The sequence below is a fragment of the Musa acuminata genome, chromosome BXJ3-3 (genome assembly GCF_036884655.1).
Source record: "Musa acuminata AAA Group cultivar baxijiao chromosome BXJ3-3, Cavendish_Baxijiao_AAA, whole genome shotgun sequence".
In the NCBI taxonomy this organism is placed as follows: Eukaryota; Viridiplantae; Streptophyta; class Magnoliopsida; order Zingiberales; family Musaceae; genus Musa; species Musa acuminata.
Genome location: NC_088351.1, coordinates 31,518,806 through 31,538,978, shown reverse-complemented (window position 1 = coordinate 31,538,978; position 20,173 = coordinate 31,518,806). Strand labels below are relative to the sequence as shown.

The 20,173-nt window shown below is 39.5% G+C and overlaps 3 protein-coding genes across 6 annotated transcripts; 2 read left to right on the top strand and 1 right to left on the bottom strand.

The window, feature by feature from the left end:
• Positions 1–312: 312 nt before the first annotated feature.
• LOC135632820 (uncharacterized) lies at positions 313–4,094 on the bottom strand. Of its 3 annotated transcripts, none has more exons than XM_065141611.1 (3): positions 3,984–4,094; positions 2,187–2,855; positions 313–734 (listed from the first exon to the last, which is right to left on the bottom strand). In XM_065141611.1, the coding sequence occupies exons 2-3, from the start codon at positions 2,735–2,737 to the stop codon at positions 665–667; spliced, it is 621 nt and encodes a 206-aa protein (XP_064997683.1). In that variant the 5' UTR covers positions 2,738–2,855; positions 3,984–4,094; the 3' UTR covers positions 313–664. The 3 variants fall into 3 exon arrangements, with proteins under 3 accessions (XP_064997683.1, XP_064997684.1, XP_064997685.1); XM_065141612.1 differs by having other exon boundaries at positions 3,848–3,986; XM_065141613.1 differs by lacking the exon at positions 3,984–4,094 and adding an exon at positions 3,535–3,831.
• Positions 4,095–6,443: 2,349 nt separating this feature from the next.
• LOC135633294 (probable choline kinase 2) lies at positions 6,444–10,861 on the top strand. Of its 2 annotated transcripts, XM_065142597.1 has the most exons (7): positions 6,444–7,145; positions 8,102–8,223; positions 8,304–8,499; positions 9,214–9,331; positions 9,479–9,526; positions 10,297–10,397; positions 10,490–10,861. In XM_065142597.1, the coding sequence occupies exons 1-7, from the start codon at positions 6,741–6,743 to the stop codon at positions 10,595–10,597; spliced, it is 1,098 nt and encodes a 365-aa protein (XP_064998669.1). In that variant the 5' UTR covers positions 6,444–6,740; the 3' UTR covers positions 10,598–10,861. The 2 variants fall into 2 exon arrangements, with proteins under 2 accessions (XP_064998669.1, XP_064998670.1); XM_065142598.1 differs by lacking the exons at positions 9,479–9,526; positions 10,297–10,397; positions 10,490–10,861 and adding an exon at positions 9,043–9,106.
• On the top strand, positions 10,591–20,136 carry LOC135633293 (protein PIGMENT DEFECTIVE 338, chloroplastic-like). The gene is made up of 10 exons (XM_065142596.1): positions 10,591–10,730; positions 11,177–11,305; positions 11,592–12,597; positions 13,810–13,884; positions 13,966–14,037; positions 14,464–14,544; positions 15,978–16,075; positions 18,854–18,979; positions 19,372–19,420; positions 19,525–20,136. Exons 3-10 carry the CDS (start codon positions 11,791–11,793, stop codon positions 19,726–19,728), a joined length of 1,512 nt encoding a protein of 503 aa, XP_064998668.1. The 5' UTR covers positions 10,591–10,730; positions 11,177–11,305; positions 11,592–11,790; the 3' UTR covers positions 19,729–20,136.
• Positions 20,137–20,173: the final 37 nt, after the last annotated feature.

The following is a 20,173-nucleotide window of genomic DNA, read 5'->3' as shown; positions in this document are numbered from 1 at the left end:
CGGTGGGGGCGCGTGAGCCTTTCCTACGCTCGTTGTCGCCTTGGCGAGCGTGAGGATGGCGATGACAGTGTTAGGAGGTGAGAGTGAATGCAAGGAAAAAATATTTTTTTTTACAAGAAATGATGTTTTATGAAATTATTTAAAAATAAAAGTACTATACGAGAATCACTTTCTTTGAGAATTTATCCTACGTATTTTCAAGTAGTTAGCAAACCACCGATCTAGTAATTGCTAGTTGGTCTACTTGTGTGCAGCATCAGTATTTATCTGAAGTAGTATCTGAGAACGAACAGTTTTAAAGCCTCACAAGCATCCAGGAGAATCTGAGCAATGAGATTTCGGGATTAAAGGTTTTGTGCAGTAGTATAAACATGAAATCTGTAAGCAGTAAAAGGGTTATGCTACAAATCTGTAGGCTAAGATTGATAAAAAGTGCACACTGCCAAAATTTCACAAGCGGGTAGCTGACACATGGGACTTCCAACAAAACAAATAAATGAGGGGAAAAAAAAAGACTTTTCCTGGTTTCTCCTTTCTCCAAGAACTCACTGAGATGGAATTCTGTAAAAGTAGCACAAAAGCGAGCTTTGCAGTTGCTAGATGACAACAATTCATGCCTGATCTGCCCAAGTTTCAGACTGATTCATCTGCGCAGAAATGAAGCCTACTGAATCACACATTCGCATCTTCTGAAACTTTCGCCTTCAAAATCATCATCGGATAATCCATCATCACTACCAAATTTAGAGTTTCACATGATGACAAGGTCAGAGTCTTGTTTTCCATACAACATATGCAAATAATAATGAGCAACTCCTATTTTGTGTCATGCAACAGTCTAAACATATGCAAATTTAGAGTTTCACATGATGACAAGGTCAGAGTCTTGTTTTCCATACAACATATGCAAATAATAATGAGCAACTCCTATTTTGTGTCATGCAACAGTCTAAAGAACAATATAACGCTAAAAGTAAATTGACTAGAGATGTGTGTTATCAAAACATACTTTCTGAACGGTTCATGATAATTACGACACCAGACGGCTGATAGAAGATACACATGCTCTGTGAAGCAAAATCCAGATCCAAAAAACCAGACATATTGGAAAAATCTGCACCTATCTAAACCATGGCCAATGGCTTCTCATCCATGAGCTTCTTAAGATAAAAATAATAATAAAAATCTTTCAATTGGCAACACATAAACACAATATCACGTCTCTGAACAAGTCTAATCCCTTCCAACTGTAACTCTAAGGACTGAAGAAACATATTTAGGCCCTTAATCTTTCATCAGTTTGCCTAGATTATTTTGAACACGAAGTGAGCAATCACTGTCAGAAATTATCAAACTTAGAGCAAATGCATGCTTAATCAGTTGATAGATTTTCAAGAAAATGAGTAGGATTTGATTGAGCTCACCTTGGAAGGTGTGCAAGAATCAAAGAGGCCACATAACTCTTCTCGATAGGGCAGATGAACCAGAACAAGATTGACAATCCAAATACAACATCCTGACACACTAAAGGGGGAATTTTCTGGTTTTTATCAATATACACACTACATAAATTACTGGTTCTACAACAATCACCAAAAATAATTTGTAAAAGCATCTTTAAGGGTCATCTGAAGCACTGATTCCCAGACCTTGGCCATTGGATGTTAGCTCTATATATCTGCTTTAATTCAATGATGAAAATGTACATTAGAGGAACCTTCTCCTAGTCATCTATGTTCTCTTACAAGGAACGTGATTAAAGTATGAACAGAGTAAGTGGTAATCAATGTTTGCCTCTACGGTGTTTCTTAAGACATAGTTGAAAACAATAAAGGCAAGCTAATATGCTTATGCATGCATGAACATTCATACATGTATTACCTTTCCCTGTAATGTAGATGATGCATGAAACAAAAGCCAGCTTGCAAGTTCATGCAATTCCACAAACTACTAGAATGTTATTAAACCCAACGAGCATAATTAAAAAAAAAGAGTCACTGTGAACTAAATCTCTGATGATATGTAAGGAAGGCATGAAACAAAAACAATATAATTAAAACTAGATAAACATACGCTGCATAGGGTTTTACTTTCAACAACAATGATGAATATGTTGTAGATCTGATTATAAGTGTGATATGGTCATACTACTCCAAATGCTGTTAACTAATAATTCTTAAACATACCTGGCTTCAAACTCTCTTATCTCAGCAAGCTCTTTTCCGCATTTGTCGGTCCACTGAACTTTCCTCCCTACAGTACAGCAAGACATCTTGTTGTCTGCCTCTTCCAACAACTCACAAGCATCATCAGCTTCACATACCATAGAATAACCTTTGGAGGGCTTCTTCATATTGCTCTTGAGACAAGTCTTTCGTTCATCCCACTTGACAGCATCATTGATTGTTAACTTGCCTCTATCAGATGAAGGTGATGAATCTGATGGAATTTTAGACTGGTGAACAAGGCTAACCTTCCTGGAATATGGCTCATCAAGTCTTGCAGAAGAACAACCAAAGCACGAAAAGGAGGCACATCCACAAGAAGCATGATCGTTATTAGAAGCCAGCTGAGAACCTGCCTCGACTTCTTGTTCAACCAATCGGTAGTGATTCCATGAAGAAATTTTTATAGGCTTGTCCACATTTCTCCGGCCAAGAAGAAGAAGAGCAAGACCATTGCTGTACCCTGATGCCGAAGAGGAAAAAAATCCTCCTCCTTCCACAGCAAAAAGCATTTCAGTTGCTGATCTAATCCAATAAGCAACACGTCTTTTAACCTAGTTGATGTAAGGAAGGACTTCTCTTGGAAATGAGTGTCTGCTGCTTATCCATCTCAATGCTCACTCATGCAAGCTGTCAACGATATTCATTAGAATGCTATGGCATTTTACTTCTAAAGAAACTTATACAGAATTATAAATTCAATAAGACAGCTTTTGTGATATGGTATTTCCGAATAATTGGACCATCAAAATGGAAAGAAGTCTCATATGGAATGAAAAAGTTAATCAAAGTAACTAAGATATCCACCTTAAAAAAAGTTAATGTCCACAGAGGAATCAGTTCACTTTGCCTGTACAATCTACACTGTATGACCGTCACACAAGTTAAATTAAGACTTTTGAAAAAGATGACATGTCAAAACATTGTGGTAGAGAAATGCAGGTAATTCTTAAACTTTTAACTGCAGAGAACTTTTATATGAGGCTTAATGAGAGGCTCTTCTAAACCATATTAAATGGCTGTATGCTAAAGAACATTGTAGTAACTATTGTCAAGAAGGTGGGTAGCTCAAGGCTTCCTCAAAGCTTTATTTCGCATGTTACTTCAAATATCTCAATCCAAACGTTTTCCTGACAAGTTTGGATTTTATTTCAAAGATCTCATTCAGCAAGCTAGTAGCAAAAGAGTTCACTTCCATGGTGACAGTGCTTATCTCTCATGTTCTTTTCATGAAAATGCAAAACAAAAAATAACCGAAATAGGGAGGACATGGAAAAAGAAAAGAAGGTAACAAAGAACGGTTCTTTACATAAGATCTAAACAGGAACCGCTCACTAGATCTGCGGCTACCCCGTCAAGTGCAAGTAACATACAGTTACTGAGATAAAGCGCAGTAACGAATGGTCAACGCCAATGCAAAGTATAGAATGGCGACAACGCCAAATTACCACCGCAGTCATCAGCCCATCTCTCACTCAATCCGCAAAAGCAGAAATATCACCTCCCACGAAAGAAAAAGAACAACTTTGTCAAGGAAACGGAAAACGAATCACCGAAGGGACGCAGTAGCGCAAAAATGGGCGAAGAAAACAGAGAAAAGAAAACACGCATCGGTATCCTACATTTTCCAATCCCATACTCTCTTCTCACCCTAGATCAGCGAATCTAGGGCTCTATCACCGCTTGCTCGCCAAACCCACGAGGCTGCAGGATCACAAAGTACGAGAAGATCGAAACAAAGGTCGGAAGAGATCGAACCTGAGCGGCATATCACATAGCGACCTCAAGAAAAGGAAAGGGATCGAAGCTATGGCCGAAGAGCGAAGACCCCACCCGCCGTCTACCCTCTTTACCCAATCTTTATACTACTAGTATACGAAAGTAGACCAAACATTTCTTATTTATTTATTTTCTTTTATTTACCCCCAAATCACGTTACGTAGTTGTCATCATTTGTGTCAAAATATTATTTGGTCATAATAATAATAATAATAGCAAAAATAATGATGCTCATGACACATGTCGTTATATAATATGGCATCGTTGGCGCATGGGCCAACTCAACAAGTCGGATCCGAAATATTTGATATCTCTGTCAACATATAACATATAACGGTTGGCTGGTGGGACCACCTATATCGTTCCACGTTAAGATTTAGATGGCCCACCTTCATCACATTCGATTTGTTTGGGCTAAAACCGGGCCGTATTGGGCCATGATGTCATTAGCTACGTCGTGTTTCTGTTGGACTCGAACCCAATAACGCTCGATGCATGATTACTACGACGGGGACGAATCAGAGCGGAAGACTGGTGCAAGTATCCGTCTACTTTCCACCTAATTGGAGGCATAGAACATGATTTTTATTAGGCTATAATGATGAGACTCATCCACTACTGTTCCTCCCTCTGTCACCTTCGACTACATCGAGCTTGGCCAGGAGTCTCTTGGGAATTGGCAAGACTGCAACTCCCTTTTGTTGTTGACCAGCGACCATGGATAACACTGTAGACCTGTCCGCTTCTGAGACAGAGATGACAGTGCCGAACCATGATACTACAAAGCACGCATATCTCCTGCTGCAATTGGCATCAGAAAACATGATCGCGATCGAGAGAAAGCAGCGGCACTCTGTCCGCCTTTGCAAAAGCTAAGTAGTATTGCAGCCAAGGGTGGCTGAACCATGAAATGTTTACGCCGTGTGGCTTCTGCTCGTTCTGAAACCTGATGGAAAGAGATACGGTATGATCTTATCGTCAGAAAACCGGCTTAATTTATAGCGTGTAATCATGCTCTTGCGTGATATGAACGAGGATAAAGGAGCAAAGGAAGGGTGGGCGAGATGGGAGAATCCCTCGTCTCATCTTCTCGGAAAAAGAATGGCGGAAGAAAGAGTCAATGACTTTATGAAGAATGAAGCTCTTTTCCTTTCTGATAAAGAATATAACGTCGCTCTTGAGCCAACAAAAGACTCCCAGTGGAAGAGTATCGAACCAAAGTAGTCGAGTGCCCTCAGACCTCCCTCCCTTACTCCTTATGCTGATCACGCAGGCATATATAACCAGTGATTCTATTCATCAAAACAACCTTCATCATCATCATGAAATCCGCAAGCACAAATGTTCTGAGACTTACAGTCCACCTTTTGCCAGTATTTATCTGCATAGAACCTTCAGCAATGTGACGATTGATTTATCTTTACAGATATAGCGCTGAGAGATTTTTCTGGAGTTCCCGAGTACAATGTGATATTTTATATGCCTATCCATTTCATGTGAACAAACGAATCTTATCGTGCAATAGAAATACGTACCTTTCTTTCATCATCAACATCAGCTATCGTTTTCGTAGACACTTTTCTCTGCGATATGTTTGACATGCTGGAGCACAAGAACTGTAGAACTGGCCTCCTTAGTCAAAAGTCTTCCGTCTGTGATTTAGACACCACGCCAATTCTTCGAAGTAATTGGAAAAATACTACTAAACTAAGTTTGATCTCAGTGTTTCTCTTCCTGAAACGAGGAAACAAGACCTCTACTGTGCCGACTTCTTTTATCTTTGACGCCACGTACATGGATAAGCTTTCCGCGAGCTGCTCTCATGGTTGACTTGGTTTACAAAAGCAGATTGCTATCAGATTTGATGTCTTCTTCTTCTTCTCCCGTTTCCTAAGTGTCCGGTCACCATCCACCAACCCATCTGCTCCCTCAGTGTGCATGTCCTGTATAGAACATTTTGCTATGTGGAGAATGCGTATATGTATATAATGCAATTAAATGTGTCCGTATAATCTACCCGAGTTAAGAAGCAACACCTACTTACCCCTCTCAGGGCACGTGGGACCCGCGGATGCAGCAGGGGTGACCTCACCTTGAGGGCCCATGCGACCCAGGACGTCGTTGTCCAATTAAAAACAGCGTCCGTCTCGCTTTGAATGCGTGGACAGTAATGGAAGGCGTCTCATCGTGGCGGGTGGTCGGAATACGGGAAATGGTCCGTTTGTTTTGAAGTACGCGATTCAAGAGAGCGGGACGGATGACGACCGTCCGATGCAACAGGCATCGGTCGACCTGTCAGACGCGTGTCCCCACGTCGCCATCGTCGAAAGGTCCTTCCATCGTGTCGCTGCTTGGACCGTCCGATGGCGAGTGAAGGCTGGCCGTTGGGTCGCCCACCTCGTGCCGGTCTTGCTTTTATATACCTCTCCGTGCTGCGCTTCGAAGCCAGTACTTAGCGCGGCCCCGTTCCCACCAACCTCGGCGTCTGCGGGTCGACTCCTCATCTTCCCCTCCTCCGGACCGCCATTGGCTTGATCGTCTTCCGTCAACAGCAACGTGTGATCCTCTTTTCTTGATTCCTTCCTTCCTTGCTTCCTTTTTTAGGTGGTGGTGGTCGGTGAATCTTCCTGAATCCGGCAAGAATCTGTATCGGAATCTTCTCGTTGATTTCTCTCAAGCTTTCTCAGAGCGTCGGAAGAAGGAAGAAGAAGCCAGAAGGAGAAAAAGAAGCACTAGATGGTGGGGATTGTGGTTGGGGATGGCATCTGTGGGGGGATGGAGGAGGTGGAAGGAAGGATTCCCGAGGAGGTGGAGAGGAGGATTCCCGAGGAGGCGAGGGGGATCTTGCAGCGGCTGGCCTCCAGCTGGTGCGACGTGGCCGACTCCATGGCGCTCGAGGTGGTGCCCCTCAAGGGAGCCCTGACCAATGAGGTCTACCAGGTCAACTGGCCAACCTGCGCCACGGCTGCCGGGAAACGACCCCATACGGTGCTGGTCCGCATCTACGGCGAAGGAGTGGACGTGTTCTTCGACCGCGAGGAAGAGATCCGGACGTTCGAGTGCCTGTCCAGGCACGGACAGGGGCCGCTCCTCCTTGGCCGCTTTCCCAACGGCCGCGTCGAGGAGTTCATTCACGCCAGGGTACGAAAAATCATGATTTTTTTACGTTTCCTCACAAATTACAAAATTGGTTGGTGTTCTTTTTGGTGCTTCTCTCCGAATTCGAGTTAATCTATACCAAATAACTCCGAAGCGGAATAATTTATTCCGATTAATCCCCTTTATTTTCCTCGTTTTTTCTTGGCTGCGAGTCGATGTGCTTCTGTGATTTCCTTACAAAGATCCCTGTCCCTCCCAATTTCTAGAATCTTTTTATCTGCTTTCTCTTGAGTTTCTTGATATTTTGGTAACTTGTGATGTCAAGAATTTGACTTCGGCATTTTCCCCCACTATATGTGGATGTAGACTGAAGCATGTAGCTTGTTTGATTTATGCAAACCTTTCGTCACTGTGGATCCTCTTTGATTGATTTAAGACAAAAAGTACAGAGACGAGGAATATTAGATTTTATAACGGGTGCGAAATCTCGGGCATCTGATTTGGTAGTTCAGCATTGAATTCCGTAAAGAAAAAGCTTCCACGTTGATTGAGAAAATTCATGAAAGTAAGTCAATTCCCATAAGCGAACTTTGATATCAATGAGAATTTATATCCATTATTGCCGGTACCTGAAGCACCCTCTTTTTTATCCAAAAGTTAAAGGAAAAGGAAAAGAATCTTAATTAAATTGAATACAGTAACTTTTTTATACAAAATATTTTGCAAATGACCATTTCTCTGTTCCTTTGATTCCACATACATATCTGTGCTGTCGGATAGAGTTAAAGAGGTTCTCCAATATCTTGCAGTCTGAAATTATCATTTACCATAAGAACATCTTTTGGGCCTATAATTGCTTTACGGACGTTTTTCTCATTGTTCTCCCTGCTGGAAGTGAAAACCATACGAGTAGAGAATGCATTTGGTTGATAATAGTATAATACTATCACGAAGATAAAGATCTTCTCTTATCCTGCTTGTCACATTGGATATTGCAGACACTTTCGGCTGTTGACCTTCGTGACCCAGAAATATCTGGTCTCATAGCATCAAAGTTAAGAGAGTTCCATGATCTTGATATGCCTGGTCACAGAACTGTACTCCTCTGGGGCAGATTGAGGTATGGTGCTGGAATTCTTTGGCTATTATGTGCTTTTATGAAATCGTTGCCATATTTGGATGCTGACTCTTCTTTCGTAGATGCTGGCTTAAAGTAGCCAAGAGCTTCTACCCTGCTGAAGAAATTGAAGAGTTTTGCTTGGACGCATTAGAGGAGGAGATCATGACATTGGAGAATGAACTTTCTGAAGAGGATCAGAGGATTGGCTTTTGCCATAATGATCTTCAGTATGGCAACATTATGATTGATGAAGAGACCAGAGTAGTGACTATCATAGTAAGTTGTTCTGTCAACAATACATACAATCTCACTCAGTTAAAACTACAGCACTAAGTAAATGACGCTCATGGTTCCCCTTGTTACCATTACTTGGTCATGGTAAATGATACAGTGAGTTTTTTTTCCTTCACTATCTGTTAATATGGAGATGACATGTATTAATAATAGCCAAACCATGTTATCTTACAAGTGGAAATAACTAACATATGTACCAATATTGACAGTTAGACGTGTGGACTTACTTTTTTGATCTTTCAATGATACTCAATGTTCTTACATAAAAAGTGTGATGTAAGAAATTTTTGGTAAAGAAATGATTTCCAGTTGAAATTAACTAATATACATTGAGCAAACCTTTCAGTTCTCTGGATTTTGAGCAGTAACATGATCGTTAAATAGTCATCTGAAGTAACCCTTACATCATTAGTTTGCATACTACATGATTGGCACATGCTTGCAACTGCATTTTGTTGTCTTTGATTATGAACGATTTAGATTTTCTTACAAACATTTAAGCTTTGTTCTCGATTAACATGGCAGCCTGTTACTGTTGTACCATTTAGTGCCAACAATTCTTCACCTGGACATTGTTTTCAGCATATCGGTACTTCTCAAGTTTGACCCTTGTCCCCCATATCCACTGCTTGGATATCCAACTACCATAGACTTGATTTATGCATCTCTATATTTCGTTGTTTTTGTTCCTGACAGGACTATGAGTATGCAAGTTTCAACCCTGTCGCATATGATCTTGCTAATCACTTCTGCGAGATGGCTGCTGATTACCACAGCAAAACGCCTCACATATTGGACTATAGCAAATATCCAGGTGATTTATTTCTTTGTACGCTTTTTTTTTTTTTAATATGTATCTATATTCCTACTTTTCTATTATGACTCATCAAAGTTAAAAGTTAACATCAACTAGATTAACACCATGTCATCAAAGTCTGACTTTGTGTCTACTATGGCATAGATCATGAGGAGCGTCAAAGATTTGTAAAGCTATATCTTGGTTCTTCAGGTAAAGAAGGTTTAAACCACTGACACAAATAGAATCATCACTGTCTCTTACTAGCTTTTTATTTCACTAAGTTAACAGCTTTGCATACTTGAAAAATTTTAAGTTTCGATGGGATACAAGTTGTTTGTCAAGTAAGTAACATAGTTATAATATGAAGTAACATCAATTAAAAACATGCCTCCTGAAAGACTGAGCATAACATAGTTATTTGTCTAGATTTATGAAAATAAATTTTCTTTGCTCGTCATATTGATTCAAACACAAGCTATCATACTTGAGGTAGAACTACAGATGGTAAACTTTTAGTGATGATATTACATTTTATAATGAGTGTTACATTTTAAATTGGCTTACCATATTTTTTTAGATGCACAAAAACATACTGAGTAGTGAAATGGGTAAGTGGACTTCATTGTTCCGATTAGAAATATGAAAGAGATATATTGCAATTCTCTTGCAAATGACAGGGCTAATCAGATTTGTGACATTGTTAACTTGCTTCAATTGAGAAAAAGATAATAATGCACAATTTCTACAAATCCATTGAGAATTTTAAAAAATAAACTACAAGAATCTGTTTTAGCAAAATTTCATTGCTCGTGGTAGAATATTTCTTATTTTCAGTTGTGAAACTTGTCATGCCATGACAGTGTGCTTTTACCTCGAGTTTATTCACTTGTACCATATGATTTGTGAATGAATGCAGTCAAAATATCAACTAGGACCAAATCTTTTGACATCTGAGAGAGACCATCTCTTTTTCTTAATAGGTGAGAAACCAGGAGACGCCGAGGTTGAGAATCTGCTGATGAATATTGAGAAATATGCTTTGGCAAGCCATCTCCTGTGGGGTTTGTGGGGAATAATATCTGTAAGCTGCTTCATGTCTCTGGTGTTCTCTGTTGGTTTTGGTAATCATACGTGTTCTACACTTAGGGATGATCGATTCTCTTTTCCTGGTAGGAACATGTAAACAAAATAGACTTCGATTATATGGAGTACGCAAGGCAGAGGTTCCAACAGTACTGGCTGAAGAAGTCTGCAACCTTGTATTCAGGCGTTGATGGATAGTCAGGTTGAAGAGGACGTCGAATCTGCCTACTGGAAGAGTGCTCCGATCCTGCCAACTTAATAATGCTTATGATGCCTTGTGTGCCATTCGCACCAAATCTACATCTGTCAAGAATAATGGAACACTGCCATGGTATTGTAAATTCTTGGTTCTGCTGCTACCTTGTATTAGTAACTCTCTGCTATACTTCGGGACAATGCCCGTCCATTACTATATTTGCTCAATGGGATGCATAATGCACAGTGGAGGGCTGGTTCTCATTATTGGACTCATCAGTTCCCATGAAGCATGATGTCTAAAGTTACTGCTAATTCGACTCCATATTATGGGGGAGTTTTCCATCCTCTTCTCAGTACTATTTATCAGATAGTTTTTGTTGTGCCTTACAGAGTTCGGTGAAGAGATAGGAAGAGAACTCAATTCTCGTCTCTTCCAAGTTGCATATAGTTAGTGTCTGTTCTGGCGATCTTCGACCCTGTGATTTTTGCATCTCTTTTCACAAGAAATTTATCCAAATAAACCTATGATTCTTATTGTACTGAACCAATCATTCATGATTCATGTGACATGTCTTGCAGTGTCGACGACACCTTGAACGCCAATGTATGAGATCGACAGTGGGACCAATGACAACAGTCCCTGCGCCGGACATCTCAGTCTGCACCCAATAGCTCGCAGCAAGATTGGCTTCCCTGAGGAGATATTTGGTGAGACCTATCATTGAAAAGTCTGGAAATAATAGTTTTAGGCAAAAAGAAACGCTACAAGTAGTAATTGCAGGTATTAAATTTGGATGACTGTATGTATAATTTCAATGTGCCTAAAAATAAACAAATAGGCTTTAAAGAACATTCAATCATTGATCATATTGGTATCAATTAGGATAGAGATGGGTGACTTGTTTGTGGTATCAAAAGGTCACCCTCATTCATTGCTGTTAAATGATCATGAAATGTTCTCTTGTTTAACTAGATAAAGGTCCTCTCTTTGCAGCGTGACTTCCCCGCCGTTGGATACGAGGTGTTATCTTTCTTGGAGATGCGTGAACTGGGCCAGCCCAACTTTGTAGGGCCTGTAAGATGGATCACCAGGCCGGCGTACGTTAGCCTCGATCCACAGTATTTTGCTATCTTGGAGTAGATAACACTGAGTTGTGGCGCGAGAGAAGAGGGAGAGGGCATCGACGACGACGATGACGGCGTTGCGAAGCCACTGCTGCCATCCTCTGTTCTCCTTCGCCTCCTTCGACAGCAAGCCTACCCTTCCCCTTCCCTTTTTATCCCTCGCCGGGAGACCCTTCTTTGGTGGGCGACGTCCTCGCGCCGGCCCATTCCGCCGCTTGCTAGCCGCCGCTGCCGCCCAAGACCCCCACCCGTCCAAGGAGTTAGACCTCGAGCTTCTGCTTCACAGCAAGCCCTCCCCCGTCCCCAGCGACGACGATGACGACGACGACCCTCGGAAGCCCCCCGACTCGGATGAGGCATTGGCTCCCTTTTTGAAGTTCTTCAAAGCCAGAGATTCCGCGGAGGAGGGTCTCATCATCTCCGGCGAAGAGAGCGACGCCGAGGCGGCCGCCGAAGCCGAAGCTGAGGTGGAGGAGAAGGACAAGGAGAGAGTGGAAGTCCAGTACTACGAGCCCAAGCCCGGGGATCTGGTGGTCGGCGTCGTCGTGTCAGGAAATGAGAACAGACTCGATGTTAATGTTGGCGCCGACATGCTTGGTACGATGCTGACCAAGGAGGTGCTGCCGCTATATGAAGCGGAATTGCCCTTCCTGCTTTGCGATCGGGACAAGGATGCGGCCGAATACACGGTGCCTGGGAAGATGGGAATTCTGAAGGACGAGGAGGCGTTGAGTGGGGGGAAAGTGGCAGGGAGGCCCGTCGTTGAAGTCGGGACGATTCTCTTCGCGGAGGTGCTCGGTCGCACGCTGAGTGGACGGCCGCTCCTGTCTACGAGAAGGATGTTCCGGCGGGTCGCGTGGCACCGAGTGAGGCAGGTTCTCTACGCTTACTCTTTCTGGAATGATTCATGTCATCGTACGTTAGTTTTGCTTGATGGGATTGCTGGGCGATGAGACGGGCCTTCTTTCGGTTTTGTAGCATTTTGTTCAATTTGAATTCTAGATTATATGTGCTACTGGGAACCTTTTATTTTCAATGTCAGGCCTCTTTTAGTTCATGATGTTTTGAATTGTAACTTCGACCTGTTCTTCAGGATGTCTGTCCTGTCCACCCATTTTCTTGTTAATCTTGGGATTCTTTTGATGGTTTGACGGCCTTTAATTGTTAGATATGCATCTAGCTTCCATCATGTTGATTTAAGCATTGCAGTCAAAGAGTAACGGATTGCAAATATTGTGGCCTTCCTCAAAACATTTTTGTCCCTCTGAAGTGCATCTTAGAAGGCATATTTAGGATGTTCAATAGCAAGTCTCAATGTTGTTCAAAAGAAACATCCTTGATGTGGGCCTGATAGTGGAAGCATGTTTTTTTATTTGAAATGAAAATATTAACTTTTGAGATTGGATATGCTATGGAGATAGAGTTATGCTGATATTTAATTTAAACACAAACCCTATTGAATTTGATGAGAAGATGGACAGATTGGTTTTTATTAGTTGTGGATTATGAGAAGATTACAACAAGCACATCTTGACCCTCGATGATAAAACTTCATCACATGGTTAGGTAGTTCGTAGAAGGCTTAAATGTGGCTTCGCTTCAGAAATATTTGGGTTAGATATAATTTTGAAAAGGGTTGAATTTCGTTTTATCAGTTTTTCTTCTGTTTTTTCCCTGTATTTGGGATTTTCTTGTATTTATTGTCTATCTAGAATTTGCATAAGAGGGGTTGAATAAAGAAATCTTCTGGTCCACATTATTTCATAAAGGGGTGTCCCTCAGTAACTAATCCTACTGTCATGCTCCTAACGACATTGTTAAGGTGTGATGCATGTAAGTTGTGTTTGCTTAGTCTTGATCACAAAAAAGCAGAATTAAATTTGGGAGGTGGGTTAGATTTAAGCATGTACTAGTCCAAGCTCAAGTATGCTCCCTCTTAACTTTTATTCGTTCCTCTCTTTTCCTATAATAAACCACACATGGTGATGATGGATGATGTTTTGGGCATGCTTTATCATTATTGGTGGATAAACTTGAAGTAAGAAATCACTTTTTTTGATGTAATAGTTTGTACATGGTCCATGCAGATAATGCAATTGAATGAGCCTATAGAGGTAAAAATTTTTGAGTGGAACACTGGTGGCCTTCTTACTAGAATTGAGGTATGTATTTATTGGTCTTTTATATAGTTGATTATAAGCTTATCTTAATGTATTGGACTATGATACTTTGTTGATCTTCAGGGTTTGCGTGCATTCCTCCCTAAAGCTGAATTGATGAATAGAATAAAGAATTTCACAGATTTAAAAGACAATGTAAGTAAACTTTCCGATAAAGCTTTTGTTTCTGACATGCAAATTATCTTATTTGAACACTTGAACTATATCATATATTCTCTTGGATTATAGAGCCAAGGATTTCAATCTCGATCTGACTGGCGTTAGGCCATGTGGATTAGTCTAGGGTTTAATCCCCATCTTGTAAAAATTCAACATTCCCCCACCATTATGGTGCATGACCCGTCCATGTGCTCTGTGCTTCAATAGGTTTATGCTTCTTATGGTCTGTGACTCTGTGGTGGTATTATGGTCCCCCTGTGGCCTGTGTTATGGGGGCCGCCACTTCCTATCAAAATAAGAAAAGTAGCTTCTTGACAATACAGTTTTTCATGCTTTTCGATTATGTCTAATATGTTTGTAAAGTTCAAAAAAGTAGATTTCCCCACTTGTATTTCTTTGCAGGTCAGCCGCAGGATGTACGTGTGTATTATCAGGATCGATGAAGCAACTAATGACTTGATAATTAGTGAGAGAGAAGCCTGGGTTAGTTGTTAGTCATGCTTCTGTTTTTAGTTTAAAACATCTGTTTTACTTTGCTTCTAATGCTTCTGACTTTAGTTAAAACTTAAGACATCTGTTTTACTTTGTTTTGAATGCTTCTGTCTTTATTTTTAAGTATCTATTGTTTACTTTGCTTCTAAATTTAAAGTTGACTGGTATCTTAGGCATGCTTTAATCCCATAAGGATGTAATATAAGCCGTATATCAGTTAAATCTGGACTTTAAGAGCCATCTATTATCTTGAAAACTTATTGTTCTCAGAGGTTCTGTAGACCTTTTATGCCACCACTTCTCGGCTTGGAACTTATAAAGCAATCTTATACATGTAAACATGAATTAATTATGGTATCCCTTAGGATTTAATTTATGTCACCTGATAGACCTATTGGCCAAACAACTCAATAGAACTGGCCTTTTACAACAAGGTCAAAAAAGCTTGAACCCAGGTTGCTGATAATATGTTCATGAAGTCTTATATGCCAATCTATCCTATCATTTCTCCATGTGGGACTCTTGAGGTATCACAATTTTCCTTAATGCCTCGACGTACTTCTCAAGATTAAAACCATAATCACATATGACCTGCTCTAAGGTTCTGATGTGATGTTAACCTAGGGTAACACAGCTTTGTGCATGAGCAATTTACATCTTCAAACGTGTTAGTCCAGTGTGCACTTGGTAACCTCATCTTAGCATGTCAGTCCATGCAGAGAAACCAACAGAACAAGTTGATACCCATAATCACTGTAGTAAACCAATTTGCTGAAAAACTGTAAAGAATGAGGCTTACCAAGTGCCTTAAAGTGTATAAGCTCGTGTAATTAGTGGAAGGACCATACCATGATGGACATTGTCAATGTGAATTCTAACTAGCTGTTTGGAGTTCATCATAAATGCCATTATGATCTGTAGGGATCGGTGGTGCAGGACAAGTTGGTTGATTTTAGCATTGCTCCCTTCTCCAATTGTTTATCCAACCAAGGACGGAAGATGTCATATATCAACCAAGGATGGTTGATTTAACCTCTTATGGCTATTGTTTATTCCCATGTGATCTTGATAGATAAATTGGTTTATCAGCTGCTATTATCATGCTGACCAAGACTGAAAGTATTGCAATATAAGGCTGTTATCTTTCCTCTCATCTCTTGGCACATTACATATTGGTTTCTGAAATATCAATGTCTTGACTTGTAAGCAATACATAAAATGTTCATTATATATACCTGATTGCTTCTAAAATGTGATTAGAGGAGTGATCATTTACAAGAAGCACTAGACTGATAATCGCTCTTTGGAAGTTATTTGCTTTTTAATATGTTATGTTAGAATGATCTTCAACCTGTTTTGTTGCTTAATATATGTTGTGAGATCCTATGAGATGCTTACATATCTGGATGTCTTTTCTTCTGTAGGATATGATGAACCTGAAAGAAGGAACACTTATAGAAGGAACCGTGTGCAAAATTCTTCCATTTGGAGCACAAATTAGGATAGGTGCCACAAACCGGAGGTACAAGCAACCTGGCCTTGGCATCTTTGTCGTATTTAATTTATTGAACACAGATTTCATATGCAATTGTGTATCATAGCTGTGTGTTAACTGAAAAAATAGGCATTTCTGGTATCTTTATACATATTAAAGTTACCGGTAGGTCATGAACAGTTGTCTTGACTATTAGCAGTTCAAGCAATATGTTCTTAAGAGATTATAGGATGATGGTTATAATGTTCAGTTCTCAAGGTTTCAATACTCGGAAAATATGTATATATGCTTTTTGGCTTCTACACTAAGACTGAATACAGACTGATGAGAACTTCCATTTACCATTATTGTACTTTGTTCTGAAAGGAAGAATTGTTGCTTTCAGAAAGTCTGTTCCTGGTAAATTGGCATTACTGAAGCTCCTGTTTTTGTGTTTGCTTGCTTCTTTGTACTGGTTGGTAGCTTGCTAAAGATCCAAAATTTTCTGGACAAGTTAATTTTTTCTCAGATAAGGTAATCCTTCAACACTTCAGTCTTATCTTAGCGCTGACAGTCTGCCTTTCTTTCCTGCTAGTTAAGGTTGGTTGTGTAGATTTTGTTTCTTGGGTTTATGTCAGAATCTTCTCCCACTAACAGTGTACTGCCAAACACCCTTGGCTTTTGTTGAACTTGTAACTTCATTCTTTTGTGCACTTTGCTATATTAATTTGCTTATACAGTGCAATTTTATGAGTATACCGATGGATATTCTAACAAGGAATTCATTTACCATCAGCTGAGGCTGAATTGTGTGTCCTTGTGCCAGCACTTTCAAACGTGTGCTTCATTTTCTTACATTCTGAGAAAATAGAACTATGTTTGATCAAATTGTGCGTCCTTGTGCCAGCACTTTCAAATATGTGCTTCATTTTCTTACACTCTGAGAAAATAGAACTATGTTTAATCAAATACTTCTCGATACTCATCCCTTCTGCCACCAATTTATTAACTTTATCAGTAAAACCGAGGGCTTAATTGCTGATTCCACACCGGTCTGTCTAACAGTTATTGTAACAAGATACTGAGCTGTATGCTAAACTGGAACTACCTGATATTACTGAATAAAATAATTAAAGGCAAATACAAGTGGTATACTGAACTGTTCGAAGGTTTATGATACGATGCCAATGCTTGGTTGGCCCAGCAAGTAATAGTTGGTAAGCACCAGGTATTGGAGTCTTGTCTAGGCAAAGGGCTATAACTGTTATGATTTATGATCTCCGATTTTGGGTCAAATGGATCTAAGAGGCAGGGAAGTATCTATGGAGCATAGAGACAGTCTTGCGAAGGTCCAACCAATTTCAGAAGATGGGACACAGAATTTTAGAGCCACAAGATGCATATTTCTAGTCTAATGATTTTTGTGTCAGAAATTGTACTGATCTGGTAAAATCATAGTTGGCTCCAGTTGGAAGTTCTACAGCCACTGGGTGATGGAGATTGGACACAATGAAGACTTTCTATTTCCCGCAGGGGACAATGTGCGGGTCAATTTGGAAGGGTTGAAAGATGCATGAATTGATTAGAATTGATCCAAAGGCAAAACTCTAGAAGGTAGTAGTCCTAAGTCAGGAATTGGCCATGTACCAGAGAAGTGAACAGTATTTTAGAGGCAGGTTACTTTACCACTGTGGAATCTGTAGCAGTTCTTGGTATGGAATTATTTAATCGTTTCCAACGTGCTTATTAATGCAATATGTATAGTACATTGTAAATCAATAACATTTTTGGTTATTATATTTTTTTTACGCTTAATAAAATTAATTAGTTAGTCCAATAATTTCTAGTGATATCTCTTGGGAGGTGTTTTCTTCTTGAATTGGAGGGAACCCCAATAGAGGGTATTCTTCTATTGGCAACCAACCTGCCACAAAAGTCAATTATTAATGATGAAGAATAACATGGCATTAGGATATGCAATCTGCTGTAACCAAGGCATAAGAAAATATCCAATAAAGAATTCAATATGCTTCAATTCTTAGCAGTAAAGTACCAATATATATATATATATATATATATATATATATGATTATTTTTTGTTGCAGGTTCTTCTATGAAATGACAAGAAGGTCTCTAGTTACTATGTTGACCACCTTATGTAACCCTATATGCCTGACCATTTGTTCCAATGATTGAGGAGTAAGGACTTGATTGTTTTGCTAAATTTTCATAAAGATCAGGATCAGTCACCGAAGAGATTGATGCCAAAGACTCACAAAAGTGAAACATTGAGGACAAATAAACACATTTCTTCATAATTTCCTGAAAATATTTCTTGTTGTGATCTCTTTTCTGTCAAGTGTCAGAGTCCAGTATCTTTTTAAAAATATGTTTTAGTTACAGTATGTTGTCTATGCTTGATACGACACCAAAATTTCGGTTGATTATTGTTTAAATGACTATCGGAAAACTTTGTCAGTGACACTGATATATAGGTTTCTCTCTCTCTCTCTCTCTCTCTCTCTCGTGCGCGCGCACGTGCTCTCCCTCTCCCTCTCTCTTGTGGAAAAGATCCAAAACTGTCAGTTTAAGATATGTTTTCATGATCCGATTCTAAAGTACATATTGAACTCAGAGTATCTTCTTGTTTAGTATCATCAGATTAAAGGTTGATTCTAGAAATAATAGTCTTTATGAAATATATCATAGTTTTGGCTAATAGAAAAAAGAGGTTTTAATGCTTCTTTTATTGAATACATAACAGATATCTTAAGTTGTAATTTTTTACTGATAGAAAGTCTAATTACACTGGCTTTCTAACTGCAGTGGGTTGCTTCATATCTCAAATATAACTCGTGCCCGAGTTTCTTCAGTAAGTGATGTACTAAAGGTGGATGAAAAAGTGAAGGTTCTCGTGGTGAAGTCAATGTTTCCAGACAAAATATCTCTTAGGTGGGTGTTGGACAATTTCTTTTTTTTTTTTTGCATTGTCAATTATTTATTGCAAGTCCAAATCAACAAATTCGTAATTATGAACCATCATATTCTGTTCTTGTCTGTTTCTTCAATTTCAAAAGTAGCCTCATTTTGTACGATACTGAATTCTGAAATGAAAGGTTGGGTGTTTGATTGGCACAATATATGTTAAACATTGGTGTGTCTGTGCTTGCAAGTTGTAGAATCACGAAAATAGTGTTGCAAGTTGTGAGTCATACTGAACTCTAATGATCTTGTTTTAGACTAGTAATGAAGCTTATTATTATATGTAAAATAATTTTCTTAAAGATCATACTACCATGAAAAATAATACATTTTCTTGAATAATTTTGTTGTGGTACAAACAGCATTGCAGATCTTGAACGCGAGCCTGGACTTTTTCTATCGGATAGGGAGGTGATGTCTCTTTCAGTTTATTTAATCTAGGACACGTTTTTGCTTTAGATATACATATACTTGTTTTACTATTTCCATCTAAATTGTTATTCTTACATTATCAGAAAGTGTTTTCTGAGGCTGAAGAGATGGCCCAAAAGTATAGAAGAAAGCTACCTGTTATTTCTGCATCACACAAGTTCGAGACTCCTCCGACCGATTCGCTTCCTTTTGATGATGAAGCTAGATTATATGCAAACTGGAAATGGTTCAAATTTGAACAGCATACCGAAGTGAATGATGGCGACAACATCATCTCAGAATGCTAGAGTTCAAGAACATCCTGACCATTTTGCTGACAAGATTCGTCAAGTCAAAGCCTTCAGCTCGGATAGGGGGGGCTTGTTTCTTCACAGTCTCCATGTTGCAATCTGGAATGGTTGTTTGAGATAAGAATTCATAAGCATCAGCTTGAGAATGAGAGAAAGAAGCATGTGCCCATGATTGTGTCTGAATAACAAGACGGATGTTATATAGTTCGATAACAGTTTTGATTTAATTTTTTTTCTTCCTGAATTTAATCTCCATTTATTCTTTATCAAGAATGTAAGATCATCCTTTCCAAAGGACCAAAGTAGTAGCGTTGTACATAGGTGGCATCAGAGATGAAACACATGTAGCATGTCTCCCTTTTGGATTTTGTCAAGATGTGTATCGTCAATCTAAACACCTTTTCATGTTCTTGTTTGATTCAGGTGATATTTGTGATCCATA